At 51.0% G+C, this 16,307-nt stretch overlaps 1 protein-coding gene across 1 annotated transcript in view; it reads right to left on the bottom strand.

The window, feature by feature from the left end:
* Positions 1 to 4,303, bottom strand: part of TWF1 (twinfilin actin binding protein 1) — a 41,721-nt gene extending 37,418 nt beyond the window's left edge. Inside the window, exon 1 of the mRNA XM_050936415.1 lies at positions 4,166 to 4,303. Within this exon, the coding sequence (XP_050792372.1) occupies positions 4,166 to 4,190 (25 nt within the window). The 5' untranslated portion in view covers positions 4,191 to 4,303. The remainder of the gene's footprint in view (positions 1 to 4,165) is intronic.
* Between the last annotated feature and the right edge of the window lie 12,004 nt (positions 4,304 to 16,307).

Below are 16,307 nucleotides of genomic sequence, written 5' to 3' on the forward strand. Positions count from 1 at the left end.
AGGAAGTCACTCATTCTAATCCCAGTTACCTACTCAATTACCCTCATTTTTATTGTTAAAAATTATTCACATCCAAAATATGTAAAATAAAGTATAGAAAGGTATTTGAATCCAAAGAAATTAAGTTTTCTACATGAATGTTTTCTCCTTTATCCATCACTTCTGGTCTTGGTCATCCAAAGGTTGAGAAGTATGGTTAGCAATATAAAAAGTAAGATCTTGTACTGGCCAGACGAAGCTGCAATGCAACAACCTCAAAAGTTATGATGTCATAATGCCAGGAGACTTTGTCCAATGCAGACCAAAATCTAAAAGATGGCAGCCAGGTTAAAATTGATGTCTGAATCAAAGATGCGAATTTTATCTTATTAAACTTGCCTGTCAATGTTCCATCAAGACAAAGGAACTAAATAAAAGCAACATCAAAGACAAGTTGGATTTTTCAAGCAGAAAATGAATTCCTCAAAAGCAGAAACATTGAAATACACTGAATATCTCATTAACTCCCATATTGACATGGTAAGTGACTGCAAAATAGGTTTTAACATAAAGCGTCCAATTAACACAGTAACAGTCACAAGCCAAATACTCAGATATACTGCAGCAGGGAGCAAGTCATCGATTTATACCGGGGCACAAGGAAAAAGTGGAGAAGCCATAACTCCCCAGCTATTCTAAATCATCAGATTACATCTAAAACATTTGATCACTTCCCAGCCATCTCAAACACCTGTCAGGGATAGTCTAGGTTTATCTGGTCCTACTTAAGCACAAGGCGCTAGACTTGATGACTTCTCCAGATGCTTCCAGCCCTGCATTTCTATGCTCCTCCTTCCAGCTATATGGTTTGTACAATTATTCACAAAACATATTGTGTCCATCTGTACTTCACCTTGCCCCACAGTTTTGGAGCCACTGGGTGCCCCACAAACAGACTGCTAATAAATCATAGCAGCATGCTGTCTAGGCAAAGGATAAGAAAGAACCCAAGCATCACAGTCAGGGCCCAGATAGCTTGTTACTAACAAAGACATGGAATGGGGACCTTGTCTTGATTGCTAACTCAGAAGGATAAGGGCAGAAGAAAGAGGCAATTTCAAGGCTTGGAGGAGGAAGGAAAGACCAGGCAGTTCAGCCTCCCAAGAGAGCAGGAGCAGTTTAAAAGCCCTAGAGAGGGATGAGGGAGAAGCCAGCTTGGAGGAAAAAAAGGGAGGAAAAGGGAACGAGTAGTGCAGATGCTGGGGAAAGCAGCAAGGGGGCAGTATAGAAGCTAGTGGGAAAGGGCACTAGGGAGTCCCAGGGGGGTGCAAAGGCTGGGATGGGGAAAGGGGCACTGGGGAGACCCATGAGTTGCAGAGGCTGCGGGGACAGGAGGGGAAAGCGGCACTAGGGAGCCCCAGCGGGGGTAGGGGGGGGGAAGCACAGGCTAGGGAAGGGGTACCAGGAGCCAAGTCTGGGTGAAGAGGAAAGGGGCACTAGGGAGCCCCAGGGGAGTGCAGAGGCTGGGGAAGGGGCACCGGGAGCCCCAGGAGTTGCAGAGTCTGGGGGAAGAGGAAAGGGGCACCAGGGAGCCCCAGGGGGGTGCAGAGGCTGGGGAAGGGGCACCAGGAGCCCCAGGAGTTGCAGAGACTGGGATGGGGAAAGAGGCACTGGGGAAAGGTGCACTGGGGAGCCCCAGGGGAGTGCAGAGACTGGGATGGGGAAAGGGGCAATGGGGAGCCCTAGGAGGGTGCAGAGGCTGGGGGCAGAGGAAAGGGGCACTGGGGAGCCCCGGGGGGGTGCAGAGGCTGGGGGCAGAGGAAAGGGGCACTGGGGAGCCCCGGGGGGGTGCAGAGGCTGGGGGCAGAGGAAAGGGGCACTGGGGAGCCCCGGGGGGGTGCAGAGGCTGGGGCCAGAGGAAAGGGGCACTGGGGAGCCCCGGGGGGGTGCAGAGGCTGGGGCCAGAGGAAAGGGGCACTGGGGAGCCCCGGGGGGGTGCAGAGGCTGGGGCCAGAGGAAAGGGGCACTGGGGAGCCCCGGGGGGGTGCAGAGGCTGGGGGCAGAGGAAAGGGGCACTGAGGAGCCCCGGGGGGGGTGCAGAGGCTGGGGGCAGAGGAAAGGGGCACTGGGGAGCCCCGGGGGGGGTGCAGAGGCTGGGGGCAGAGGAAAGGGGCACTGGGGAGCCCCGGGGGGGGTGCAGAGGCTGGGGGCAGAGGAAAGGGGCACTGGGGAGCCCCGGGGGGGGTGCAGAGGCTGGGGGCAGAGGAAAGGGGCACTGGGGAGCCCCGGGGGGGGGTGCAGAGGCTGGGGGCAGAGGAAAGGGGCACTGGGGAGCCCCGGGGGGGGGTGCAGAGGCTGGGGGCAGAGGAAAGGGGCACTGGGGAGCCCCGGGGGGGGGTGCAGAGGCTGGGGGCAGAGGAAAGGGGCACTGGGGAGCCCCGGGGGGGGGTGCAGAGGCTGGGGGCAGAGGAAAGGGGCACTGGGGAGCCCCGGGGGGGGGTGCAGAGGCTGGGGGCAGAGGAAAGGGGCACTGGGGAGCCCCGGGGGGGGGTGCAGAGGCTGGGGGCAGAGGAAAGGGGCACTGGGGAGCCCCGGGGGGGGGTGCAGAGGCTGGGGGCAGAGGAAAGGGGCACTGGGGAGCCCCGGGGGGGGGTGCAGAGGCTGGGGGCAGAGGAAAGGGGCACTGGGGAGCCCCGGGGGGGGTGCAGAGGCTGGGGGCAGAGGAAAGGGGCACTGGGGAGCCCCGGGGGGGGTGCAGAGGCTGGGGGCAGAGGAAAGGGGCACTGGGGAGCCCCGGGGGGGGTGCAGAGGCTGGGGGCAGAGGAAAGGGGCACTGGGGAGCCCCGGGGGGGGGTGCAGAGGCTGGGGGCAGAGGAAAGGGGCACTGGGGAGCCCCGGGGGGGGGTGCAGAGGCTGGGGGCAGAGGAAAGGGGCACTGGGGAGCCCCGGGGGGGGTGCAGAGGCTGGGGGCAGAGGAAAGGGGCACTGGGGAGCCCCGGGGGGGGGTGCAGAGGCTGGGGGCAGAGGAAAGGGGCACTGGGGAGCCCCGGGGGGGGGTGCAGAGGCTGGGGGCAGAGGAAAGGGGCACTGGGGAGCCCCGGGGGGGGGTGCAGAGGCTGGGGGGAGAGGAAAGGGGCACTGGGGAGCCCCGGGGGGGTGCAGAGGCTGGGGGGAGAGGAAAGGGGCACTGGGGAGCCCCGGGGGGGTGCAGAGGCTGGGGGGAGAGGAAAGGGGCACTGGGGAGCCCCAGGGGGGTGCAGAGGCTGGGGGGAGAGGAAAGGGGCACTGGGGAGCCCCCGGGGGTGCAGGGGCTGGGGGGAGAGGAAAGGGGCACTGGGGAGCCCCCGGGGGTGCAGGGGCTGGGGGGAGAGGAAAGGGGCACTGGGGAGCCCCCGGGGGGTGCAGAGGCTGGGAAAGGGAAAGGGGCACTGGGGAGCCCCCGGGGGGTGCAGAGGCTGGGAAAGGGAAAGGGGCACTGGGGAGCCCCCGGGGGGTGCAGAGGCTGGGAAAGGGAAAGGGGCACTGGGGAGCCCCCGGGGGGTGCAGAGGCTGGGGGGAGAGGAAAGGGGCACTGGGGAGCCCCGGGGGGGGGTGCAGAGGCTGGGGGAGAGGAAAGGGGCACTGGGGAGCCCCGGGGGGGGGGGTGCAGAGGCTGGGGGGAGAGGAAAGGGGCACTGGGGAGCCCCGGGGGGGGGGTGCAGAGGCTGGGGGGAGAGGAAAGGGGCACTGGGGAGCCCCGGGGGGGGTGCAGAGGCTGGGGGGAGAGGAAAGGGGCACTGGGGAGCCCCGGGGGGGGTGCAGAGGCTGGGGGGAGAGGAAAGGGGCACTGGGGAGCCCCGGGGGGTGCAGAGGCTGGGGGGAGAGGAAAGGGGCACTGGGGAGCCCCGGGGGGGTGCAGAGGCTGGGGGGAGAGGAAAGGGGCACTGGGGAGCCCCGGGGGGTGCAGAGGCTGGGGGGAAAGGAAAGGGGCACTGGGGAGCCCCAGGGGGGGTGCAGGGGCTGGGGGCAGAGGAAAGGGGCACTAGGGAGCCCCAGGGGGGTGCAGAGGTTGGGAGGGGGAAAGGGGCATTGGGGAGCCCCGGGGGGGTGCAGAGGCTGGGGGGAGAGGAGGGGAAAGCGGCAACTGGGGCGGTGCAGAGGCCAGAGGCTGCGGGGAGAGGGACACTGGGGAGCCCCGCGCCGGTACCTTGGATGCCGGTCTGGTGGGACATGCTGCGCTGGAGCCGGGCCGGGACGCGACGCTAGGGCTCTGTCTGCACCTGGGTCAGGAACCGGCGGGCTTGAGTGGGCGGGGGGTCAGGCTGGCCGGGACACGCACGTGACGCGTCCTCGCCACTCAGCGGCCGGGAGCGTCGCTCCTTCCGGGCAGGCCCTGCGGTGGGAGCCGGCTCCGGGGGTGAGCGGCGCGCGGGCAGGCCGGGGGCTCCTGATTCCCGCCCGGGCTTATCGTGCTGCGCTGCGTTTGTCTCCTTCCAGCCGCTTCCCTACGCGGCCAGACAGCTCCCGACTATCCCCGCCCGCTCCCGCGCTGACCGGCTTCTCCACCCGCCCTGTGCTGCGCGGGGCCCGTTCGCAGCCCCGGCGGGGGGAGGCCCGAAAGGGCGAGCGCTAGAGAACGGGGCTGGGGGGACAACACGCAGCGGTGGCCGGTGCTCGGCAAAGCGGGCGGCCGCGGGAGCATTTCTAGAGCGGGAGATTTGGGGCTGCGGGGGGAGCAGCGACTTGCCCGGGATTGGGGGCCCGCTGTGGGCGGGGGGCTAAGCCCCAGGGCCATAGGTGCAACTATAAAGAGGCTATCAGATCTTTGGGAAGCTTGCTGGCGGCTGCTATGATGATCTAGGTGCATCCGAAGCGAACAATCCCCTAGCGAACTGCTTCAACCTCTGAACAATAACCCGGTCAAGGGCGCTTACATGGGGAAAAAATTGACTGCCAAGCTATTTTTAAGGTGATATCACGCCCGCAGACAAACCAGTTGGAGGACCTGCCATTAAATAAGCCACACTTAGCTGTTAAAAACTTCCATCTCTGAAATAGCTTGGCTGATGAGCTTTAAATTGTGTCTGCTGTTCACTGGCAGCAGACCACAGATGAAATTTAAGGTGCAGTGTAGACCTTTAATTAGCGCGTTAGAGAAGGGAATCAAGGTCTTAAAATGGAAAACACTTCCCAACTTTCTAATAAATAGAGTACTTAAAACTCTGCAATTCTTACTAACTGGAGTAATAGATATGTAGAAAATGGTTGGGTGGAGTGGCCTCAAACATGCTACAAAGTTAATTAGTTGCCAAAGTAATTGATGAAAACAGATAATCTCATGTTTAGGCTGTTTTTAGCAGCAGTATCAGTTACAGGGCAAAGGTTTCTCTAGCCCAGTAGATTTTCAAACTTTTTTCTGGGGACCCAGCTGAAGAAAATTATTGATGCCTGTGATGCCCCAGGGAACTGGGGATGAGAGGTTTGGGGTGTTGGAGGGGCTCAGGATGAGAACTGTGGGATGGAGCTGGGAATGAGGGGTTCAGGGTGAGGGAGGGGGCTCAGGGCTAGGACAGGGGGTTGGGGTGCAGGAGGCGGTCAGGGCTCTGGGTGGGGGTGCAGGCTCTGGGATGGGGCCAGGGATGGGGGTTTGGGGGTACAGGAAGGGGTTCTGGGTTTGGGGGGGCTCAGGCCTGCAGCAGGGGGAAGGGCATTGGGAGCTTGAGGTGCAGGAAGGGGTTCCAGGTTTGGGGGGGCTCAGGGCTGGGGCACGGGGTTCAGGCACGGGCTTACCTCCAGAGGCTCCTGGTCAATGGCAGAGGAAGCGTGCTAACGCAGGCCTCCCACCTGTCTTGGCACTGTGGACTGCACTGTGCCCTGGAAGCAGCCAGCAACAGGTCCGGCTCCTTGGTGGAGGCGTGTGACTCTCACCCGCAGGCACACACACCCCCAGCTCCCATTTGCCAGATTGCAGCTGATTGATTTAACTCATATAAAACTACATTAAAATCTTAAATTTAATGTTGTATTAATTATACAGGTCCATTTTTTGAGGTCCTTGCTTATTTAACCCTGATCATGAAAGCTGCTGTGTGAGTTGACCCCTATCCTGCACCTGTGCAAAGGCCCTGACTTCTGTCTATGTGGAACAACTCGCGGCCTTAGGATTTTAGGCCCTGATCCTGCAAAGACTTATGTGCTGGACGTTATGCAGTGAGACTGCTTGCAGTGCATAATTAAGCACATGCATAAATCTTTCCAGGATAGGGGTGTGAGTTTATGCTCAGATCTTACTCAGGCATTGAGTGGGATTTTTCTGAGTAAGGACCGCAGGTTTTGGCCGCAGAAATTAAAAATTATGGTTCCAATAGAAGCCAAGAGTTCTCTTTCCACACACTAGTTTGTGTTATTACACATCAGGTAGGATTCAAAAGGGATTTAGGGCAGAGCTACACTTAAAGCTGCAGTGGCACAGTTGTGTTGGTGCAGCTGTGGCACTATAGTGAAGATGCTACTATACCAACGAGAAAGCTTTTCCCATCAGCATAGTTAATCCACCTCTGAGAGGCGGTAACAATGTAGATGGGAGAAGCTCTCCCATTGACAGTGCTGTCTACCCCAGGGGTTAGGTCAGTATAACTACGTCACTCGGGTGTGAAAAATCTTGACTGGAAAAAATATTTCACACCCCTGTCCTTACAGTTATACCAATGTAAATTTGTAGTGTAGACCTGGGCTGAGGCATTGCAATGCCTAATCCCTAAGTGCCCTGCTACCCAGCGGAATTTACAACCTTGAGTTACGTGCCCAGGAGGAAGGTTGTGTGAGGAAGGTTAGTTGCCTAACTATACGGTTCACAAAAAACAATAAACTGGGGGTAAGGGGCAGCATGTAAACTAGTCAGTAGGAAATGCCAGGGATGTGGCGGGGCCTAAATTGTGTCTTTCAAAAGAACTTAGGCACCTCTTTCCAGCCTGGTTTTAGGTACCTATTTTCACTTGTGATTCACATTTTCAAACCATTATCTGGAGTTGGGTGTTTAAGACACGTAGGTTTGTTTTTTGTGCACACACACAAAATGGGAAGGAGGTGATGTCCTAACCCTTGGGCTATAGGATATTCTTGAGGGAGGCTCTCGAGCTCTCCTGTTGAAACGTTTGCTTTGTATTAAATATTCATTGGGCCAGTGAGAGAAAGAGAATGGGAGAGAATGACTGTAGTCTAGGGGCTAGGGCACGCATGCGGGAGGCCCAAGTTCCAGTCCCAGTCCCCTGTGCCAGTAAATAAGTAGTTATTTACCCAGTGGAACTCCTTCAGCTAAAGAGAGCCCAACCCAGAATAACCCAGTAGTTCAGGCCCCTACCTAGGAGGTAGGAGACGTAAGTTTAAGTCCAGGCTGCAACCTTGGTAGAGTTGGAGTTAAACCTGGTTGAGTACCCTGTGTCACAGTTCACGGCTACTGCACCTGTATTTCCCCTCAGTGAGGGCAACCTACTCTCAGGCTTCCAGCTCTCTAGTAACAGCCTTTCTTGGGATGAAACCTGTATCTCTCTTCCTTCTGACTGAGGTATGTCCAGGCTGAACAGTTCCCTGCCTCTGCTGTGTTATTTCCAGCGACAGACAGCCTGCCTAAACTGACCTGCTTGCTTTTTCTTCAGAGACTGATGACATGGCACTTGCCACAGTTTTAAGTTACTGCACAAGCTTATTTTATGTTTAAGATAAAAATACTTAAACGAAAACATATTAAAAACAATAAATGAACTTACTTCCTGCTAGTAAGTTTACCAGAGATTATCCCAACTGTCTCCAACATGGGCTCTGGCAGGTTAGTCCTTCAAACCTCCCAAAGGGGTCTCTCTTGTCGACACAGCGTCATAAAACAGCCTCAGCTCAGAAATGGCACCCAGTGTCACGGGGCCTCAGTGGTCCAACTCCTTCCAACCTTTCCCCAACGAAGGTTCTCCATAGACCAGAGGTCACGTCTGTTTGCTGGATCAGAATGAAGGCCCTCAGCCCATTTAAAACCCGGCTACATTTCCAAAAATATTGGAAATGTTGGTTCCTGGGAATCCAGTTTGAACTAGCATGTGCAAGCATCACCTTGGGATAGCTTCACAGGGCTGATAATTGGAGGAATTATATTAGCATACCCAATATTACATACAATAACACATTGCATTTTTAATATAATGGACCTCAAAGGCATTAATCTCAATTCAATAATGTTTAACTCAATTCAATAAAGTTTGTCCAGGATATTGTTTTATCTGTCACATCCTAACCACTGGGATAAAGATTATAAGGGGAGGGAGACAGTACCTCCTCTGAGCAGCAGGTGTTTAAACTACACCCCCCCACACCCAAACCCATTTGGGGCTATAACTAACCCACCCTTACTTTCTGTTCCAAAAATAGTGAAGGTGAGGGTTGCAGGAGCACTTTTTTAAAAAAGTTGGCTTCCTGACAGGTGTCCCTCATTGCCTTGGTGACAGGGGCGGTTCCAGGCACCAGCGTAGCAAGCCCGTGCCTGGGGTGGCAAGCCGGTGGGGGGAGTGGTGTGCTGATTGCCATGAGGGCGGCAATCAGGGAGCCTTCGGCGTGTTTCTGCGGGAGGTCCGCCGGTCCCGTGGTTTCAGCGGCAATTCGGTGGTTGGTACACCAAAGGCGTGGGACCAGCAGATCATCCACAGAACCGCTGCCAAATCTGTGTGACCGGCGGACCTCCCGCAGAAACGCCGTCGAAGGCTCCTGCCTACCGTGCTTGGGGTGGCAAAAAACATAGAGCCACCCCTGCTTGGTGATCAACCTAGGGGTTTACATCTACTGGCCTCTTGTAGGAGGACACATAGAACCAACCTAGAAACATTGGAGGTAGGTATATATTAGTTTGCACTATTTTGTTGATTTTTGGTAATTTGTTTATGATGAATGGCATATCTGGCCTCTGACACTTTGTGAAAAGAGATCTTTGTTGTTTCCCTTGTTTGTTCTATTTGATATCCAAGTAATTTTAAGCCTTAGGTTGGGAGAACTTTGTTTTAAGCATGACCAAGTGGAACTAGAGTCAGTCTTATAGTGTGGGAATGAATATTAGTCCTGTTATTTTCTCTCTAGAAATTTGTTATAGATGTGCTTCTTAAGTTTTTGTGTACACTCTGGATTGTGTAGTATCTAGTAAGCATCCTGCAGCAGGCAGAAAGCCATTCAGTTTCTAAGTAGGTAGAAAATCAGTCTTTCCTCTGTTTAAATGGATGAGAAATAAATATACTGTAGTGTATTTAGGTGTTTGTAGAAATAGTACAGAACAGAGATGGGAACTTTATGTCTAAGTAAACTTCATGCTCATGAAAAAGTCTTGATTTTTAACAGCGGGACCTCTGGCTTGCAGTGGGGGGTGGGGTAGAGGCTTCTGCTCACTATGGGCAGCCTCAGGGCTTCATCCCCATGGGATGCACCTGCCGGGGCTTGGGGCTTCAGCAGATTTATCTGCCTCCTGTAAAGCTGAAGCCTTGAGCCCCAGTAGGTGCACCCTGGCTCTCGAACTTCTGAAGATTGTCATACGCGGCTCAGAGGGTCAGTAAGTTTGGCCACTCTTGACCAAGAATTGTGTAGGCATCCAATGACCTCTTCCTGATAGGCAATGAATTCTGGCAAAGAGCCACCAAATGTTCTAGACATATTAGATGGGTAGCCCAGTATAAATCGGCAAGGTCCAACTCCATTAGTTGCTGAAAATAATTCTAAGCATTACACTGAATTCAAATAGAGCCTTGTGTGTTTACAAAAGCAGTCTCTTCGCCCAACCCAGCCTCAGGCTGCATCTTAAGTTGCCAGTAGTCACTGGCTGATTGTAATGAGCCACTGGGGCACACTAGTGTGTCAAGGATGCAGAGTTACTGACTTTCCAAAGTGCCGGGCGATGTTTGATCCCTGGCTGTGATCCATTTCCTGTTCTCCCCCCTTTCCCCAAGGTCCCATCTCTGCCCACCCAGTTCCTCTTCTGAGCGCACCACATCCTTGCTCCTCCCCCTCTCCCCCAGCCTACTGCACGCCACAAAACAGCTGATTTGCAGCGGGCGGGAGGTGTAGGGAGGGAGGGGGAGGTGCTGATCAGTGAGGCCCACCGGTGGGCAGGAGGGGCTGGCAGGAGCTGATAGGTGGGCTGCTGGGGGGTGCCTCCAGCCTGGAGCACCCACGGAGTCAGTGCCTATGCAAGGATGTCATCTACTCTAACAACTGCACTGCAAAGGATTCCTAACTATATCTAAAGACCCAATAATTCACACAAACTTCTGTCTTCTTTTTGTCTGACAAGCACCAGCAGGGCAGTCAAAGGACTGTCTGATTATTGGATTGCCTGAATTAAAAACTGGTTTGAAGATTTGGTCAGCCAGTCTCACTAGAAATTCTGCTCTCTTCAGTCCCACACATTTGGTAATCATTCAAGCATAGGTACAAAGTAACCTACTACCAGGGGAATTTTGCGCCACTGCAAGTGTGCAGAATTTCTGTCTCTGGCAGATTTATTTGAGTCCCCACAGAAAAATGACTTCCTGATGGGGAAGCAAAGGGAAGCTGCAAGAGCAGTCACGTGCCCCTCCCCAGCAGTGCATGTGTGTTGTTTTGGGCTCTCAGAGCAGCCAGCAGGGAAGTAAATCACTGGTGGAGGGGGAGGTTGGGGATGTTCCAGGCATTGGCTCCTTCCAAGTGCAGGGCTCAAATGCTAATCTCAGCTAGGCTGGGGGCATGGGAGGATGGGACTTCCTCTTCCCCTGCAAGGAGGGGCTGGGTCAGACCCACCCCTAGAAACCTCCCCAGCTGCAGGAAGCTCTGTCCCCTTGCTTCCTGCTCCCCTATCTGTCCAACTCCCATGCATCCAGACCCTACATACCCAGATTCCCATGCATCCAGACCTTCCATATGCAGACTCCCCCAGCACCCTCCCCACCCAGTCCCCTAAATCTAACCCCCCAATTCCTGCACCTGAACCCCCACTCTGATGAGCCCCACCTCCCAGCATCTGGACCACCCCAATGAGCCCCACACCTGGAGTTCCACCCCACTGAGTCCCAAGCAGCTGCACCTGGACCCAAACCACTCCAAGCTGAGCCCCTGCAGTCAAACCCCAACGCTGACAAGCCCCAACCCCTAGCACATGCCCCCCCCCCATACCTTCCTGCTGAGTCCCAACCTCCTTCACCTGGTCCCAATGCCTTTGCATCCAGAACCCCCCCAATGAGCCCCTGTGCATCCAGATCCCCCTCCCACCCAGACCCCACACTGAGCCATGCACACTTAGCTTCCCCTAACCAAAACCTTCTCACTCCACACCTGGTCCCCCCACACTAAGCCCCTCTCACACCGGTAGGTTCCAAGTGTATCCTGCCTGCCCACACCTAGTGTGCCAGGTGCGGTGGGGCAGGCCCAGCTCTTGTGCCATGTCAGAGTCAGGTACAGCCTCACTGCCAAGTCCAAGCTACAGGGTGATCTCCCACCTCTGTGCAGCCAGTGGCCTGTGCTACTCACTTCCACTGCCATTCTGGAGCCTCCACATTTATTTATTGACAAATACAATTTGCAGAATTTTAAAATATTGTGTAGATTTTTATTATTAGTAGTAGTATTATTATTTGGCACAGAATTACCTCAGGAGTAAGTAACTTTCACGACTGCCTGATTCCAGCTGAAATGTGTGTGGAAATGGGGAAGGAGTATGGAAATGGAACTTTTTAATCAGGTGATCTTGCCAAACATGAGTTTGTGTGTGTGTTTTTTTGTTTGTTTGTTTGTTTGTTTTCAGGAAACAAGCTGACTTGTGCTCTGAAGAGGTCTGCTTACAGAGTTTCTATTTTACGTGGCTTTCAGGAGTCTGAACAGGTGACTGTGTCAAAAGACATAGGATATCTCACAAAACTAAGTGATTGGGCAACAAAATGGCAAATGAAATTTAATGTGGATAAATGTAAAGTAATGCACATTGGAAAAAATAACCCCAACTACACATACAATATGATGGGGGATAATTTAGCTACAACGAATCAGGAAAAAGATCTCGGAGTCATCATGGATAGTTCTCTGAAGACGTCCATGCAGTGTGCAGCTGTGGTCAAAAAAGCAAACAGGATGTTAGGAATCATTAAAAAGGGGATAGAGAATAAGACGGAAAGTATCTTATTGCCCTTATATAAATCCATGGTACACCCACATCTTGAATACTACATATAGATGTGGTCTCCTCATCTCAAAAAAGATATACTGGCATTAGAAAAGGTTCAGAGAAGAGCAACTAAAATAATTAGGGCTTTGTAACAGGTCCCATATGAGGAGAGATTAAAGAGGCTAGGACTTTTCAGCTTGGAAAAAAGGAGACTAAGGGAGGATATGTTAGAAGTATATAAAATCATGAGTGATGTGGAGAAAGTAAATAAGGAAAAGTTAATTACTTGTTCCTATAATACAAGAACTAGGGGCCACCAAATGAAATTAATGGGCAGCAGGTTTAAAACACATAAAAGGAAGTTCTTTTTCACACAGTGCACAGTCAGCTTGTGGAACTCCTTACCTGAGGAGGTTGTGAAGGCTAGGACTATAATAGTGTTTAAAAGAAAACTGGATAAATTCATTTGATAATGTCTATTAGCCAGGAGGGGTAAGGAATGGTGTCCCTAGCCTCTGTTTGTCAGAGGGTAGAGATGGATGACAAGAGAGAGATCACTTGATCATTACCTGTTAGGTTCACTCCCTCTGGGGCACCTGGCATTGGCCACTGTGGTAGACAGGATACTGGGCTAGATGGACCTTTGGTATGACCCAGCATGGCCATTCTTATGTTCTTATGTTGTAATTCTTTGCTCTGTACGTTAGAGGCTTTAAGCCACCTTTGTGGCCCCAAATTCTAGGCTTCCCCCAAGAGCCAGAGTAGCCCCTAGGATTATTTAGACAGCCTTTTCAGGCTGCCCTACATGCAGCAGCACTACACAGAATCTCCAGAGTGCTAAGTGCTGAGGCCCCATCCCATCCCTAGCATGACCCTCAGTGCGGGCTTGTGAGGGGATCTTTAGAAGGACAGCCTGCAGCCATAGTCCATGTAGTATGTAACCTATGCTTGTCATTTCTATTTTGAAGAAAGACAAACCATCCTGAACTAGTACTAAAGTTGTGCAAAACTGTTTGCAGCATGGTTTATTTATGTAATGTTTAATTTGTACAGTTTATATAATTCAGGAATTGTGCAAACCTGTGTACATATTTAGGGAATATAGTGGTCACATCAATGATACAAGAGAATTCTATATTTTGTATTTATAGCCCACTAAACCCCGAAATAATTGAGAACTGTTCACTCTTTCCTTTGTTCCTCTGGAGCACAGCATGCAAGATGATTTTTAGGAATTGTCAGTGTCTAACAGCAGTTAAGTATCTACAATATATAATAATTTGAGCTGGTTGAAGAAAGTGAAAACGGTTTCCTGAAATATTTCAAAGTAACTTGTTTTGGAATGAGATTTTTGCAAAACGCTTTTTTGAAAAAAAGTAAATAGTTTGTTTTTTTGCCAGTGAATCCAATATAAGTTATGATCAGGGTTGCTTCTTTTCTTCACTTTTTCATTTTTCTTATTTTTCCGTTTGTTACAGTAAGTTTTCAGAATTTCAACTACTGAAAAGTTTGAGTTGCAAAAAAACCCAAAAAACGTAAAAGCGGAGGAAACCCCCCCAGGCAATTATTCATTCTTTTTTTTGGCAATTGAATGCAAAAGGACAAAGGAAATAAAAGGGAATGCATGAGAAGAGACTTACAAAATATCTAGTTTTGACCAAAAAACCAAGAAAATTTAGCAAGCCTTTTTCACAAAAGTTTCCTATTTTGGAAAAAGTAATTTTTCATTGAATTTTTTGTTCAAAACTTTTTTCCAACTAGCTCTAATAACAATAACTATACCATTAGCCTGGGTGTGATGTTAAAAATCCTTAATGAATGACGTATATGCAGATATTGAACTGAAGTGTATTTATTGTGTTATGAACAAAGCACCTATTATAATCAGCGTTAATTGTTCATGTTTTGTGTAAATTGTCTACTGCTTATAAATGGAATAAACATAATTGATGGTGGCATCACACAGTCTGACTTTGCAGTAACGTCATCTGTTGGAGAACACAATTTCAAAATTATGTGTAATATTGTTAAAACCTAATAAGTGAGTTATGAACCACCACAATACCTGTGCTCCTCTGAGACAACATAGCCAAGGATGAAACATGACAGCTGGGAACAAATCTCAGTTGAAGGGATCTGGCTTCTGGAACAAATGTCAGAGGAAACTGGGCAAATTTGGAGTCTGTCTTTAAGAAATGTTGCAAAATTTGCCAATTGAAATGGCCTTTCCACAGTATGAATGACATTTGGAACACTGATACCTCCTTTTTCCCCCTAAGCAGCTGGTCTGGTGCCAAAATTGGAATATGTGTGCCATCTATCGCCCCTCCACAGTTAGGAAAATCCACTTCTGCAAATCCATTCACTATTTCACGCACATTTCCCAGAGTCACGGTCCTTCGTAGCAGGATGTGATTTATTGCCCTGCACATTTGCATTAACACAGCCCCAATGGTCGACTTCCCAACTCCAAATTGATTCACGACCAACCAGTAGCACACAGCAGTAGCACCACACACTTCTCTACCGATAGGGCAGCTCTCATTCTCGTGTCCTTGCACTGCAGTGCAGGGGCGAGCTCCGCACACAGTTTCTCTATCATATGCACCTGTTCTGTGAATGCCAAAAGCAATCTAAAGTTACTCCTATCCATATCACACAGCATGTCAGGTGCCTGGGAATCTTCTTCAGTTAGGAACTGCCATCTGCCATCTGCAATGTTTTCATGACAGTTAACAGAGCATAGGAGAGCAGCACAGGATCCTTCCCATCTCACAAAGATGCTGGGGTGCACAGCAAAGAAGGGCCATTGAAAAATGCTACCAAAGAAAGCTGGAAGCCCATGGAGTACTGGGACAGAAAACAATGCATCACCGGATATTGAGCTTGGTTCCAAGATGCACCGTGATCTGCTCTGCCTTCCCACAACACCTAGCGACAGAAGGTGTTGAGGTGGATTGTGGGATAGGTACCTACAGTGTATTGCTCACACGGTCGATGATAGTTTCCCAAGTGTGGACGTGCTCTGCCAACAGAGGGAGCAACTGTGAACATGACATTCTGATTTTCATTATGCCAACATCAGCTTTGTTGACAAAGCTTGGTAGTGTAGACAAGGCCCATGAAAGGTGTCATCTCCTCTCCAGTAAAAGAAGGCCCAGGACATCAGACAAGCCACTGTGGAACTCAGTAGACAAAAGACTTGATTGATTGCTTCCCCCATACCCATGAAGAGGAGGCATGCACAAACATTCATCCCATGAACTTGAGTCTGGGGAAAGGGAATATAAATCCCTGTCAAGAATTGTTATTCCTATGTTGTTTGGATATCAGGGAGAGGGCAAGACTTCTAAGCATAAACAAAGGTTCCCCAGCTATTTAGCATGGGTTAGACCTAAAGAACATGCAGAGCTTGTGCATTGCAGCAGCTTTTATTACTTTTTGAAACCTAAAACTGTAACTCATTTTTGTGTGTATGTTTCCCTGCTTTAACTTGTAAATAACTCTTTTCTTTTTCGTCCTTAATAAACCTTTAGTTAGTTTATTACAGGATTAGCTACAAGTGTTGTCTTTGGTGTGAGATCTGAGGTACAATTGATCTGGGATAAGTGACTGGTTCTTTGGGTCTGGGAGTAACCTTCATATTGCTGTGATTTCTTTTTTGTGTATGGTACCATCTATCACAAAGGCAAGCTTGCCTGGGTGGCAAGATAGTGATATTACCCAAGGGGACTGTCTGTGACTCCATGTTAAGAATGTTATAGTGCTTGAGGAGTTCACACTTGATACTTCTTGGTGAAATCTAAGTATACAACATGCAACCAGTTTGGGATTTGTGCTCTGCTTTTTACCAGTCTGCCCTGAGGTTGGCACACTCAATCATGAGCCACTCCAGATGGTCTACAATCTTTGTCCCTAAAGTCATACATTTGGTCATATTGAGACACACATTATTTGCTTGTGTCTAGTTTACCAAGCAATCCAGATTGCTCTGTCGTGGTGACCTGTCTCTTAATTATTTACCACTCCCCCAATCTTTATGTCACCTGCACACTTCATCAGCAATGATTTTATGTTATCTTCCAGGACATTGATAAAAATGTTAAACAGCATAGGGGCAAGTACCAATCCATACAGGGCCCCAACAGAAAGAAACATGTCAACTTAATGGTGATTTCCCATGTATGGGACC

The sequence above is a fragment of the Gopherus flavomarginatus genome, chromosome 1 (genome assembly GCF_025201925.1).
Source record: "Gopherus flavomarginatus isolate rGopFla2 chromosome 1, rGopFla2.mat.asm, whole genome shotgun sequence".
Taxonomy (NCBI): Eukaryota; Metazoa; Chordata; order Testudines; family Testudinidae; genus Gopherus; species Gopherus flavomarginatus.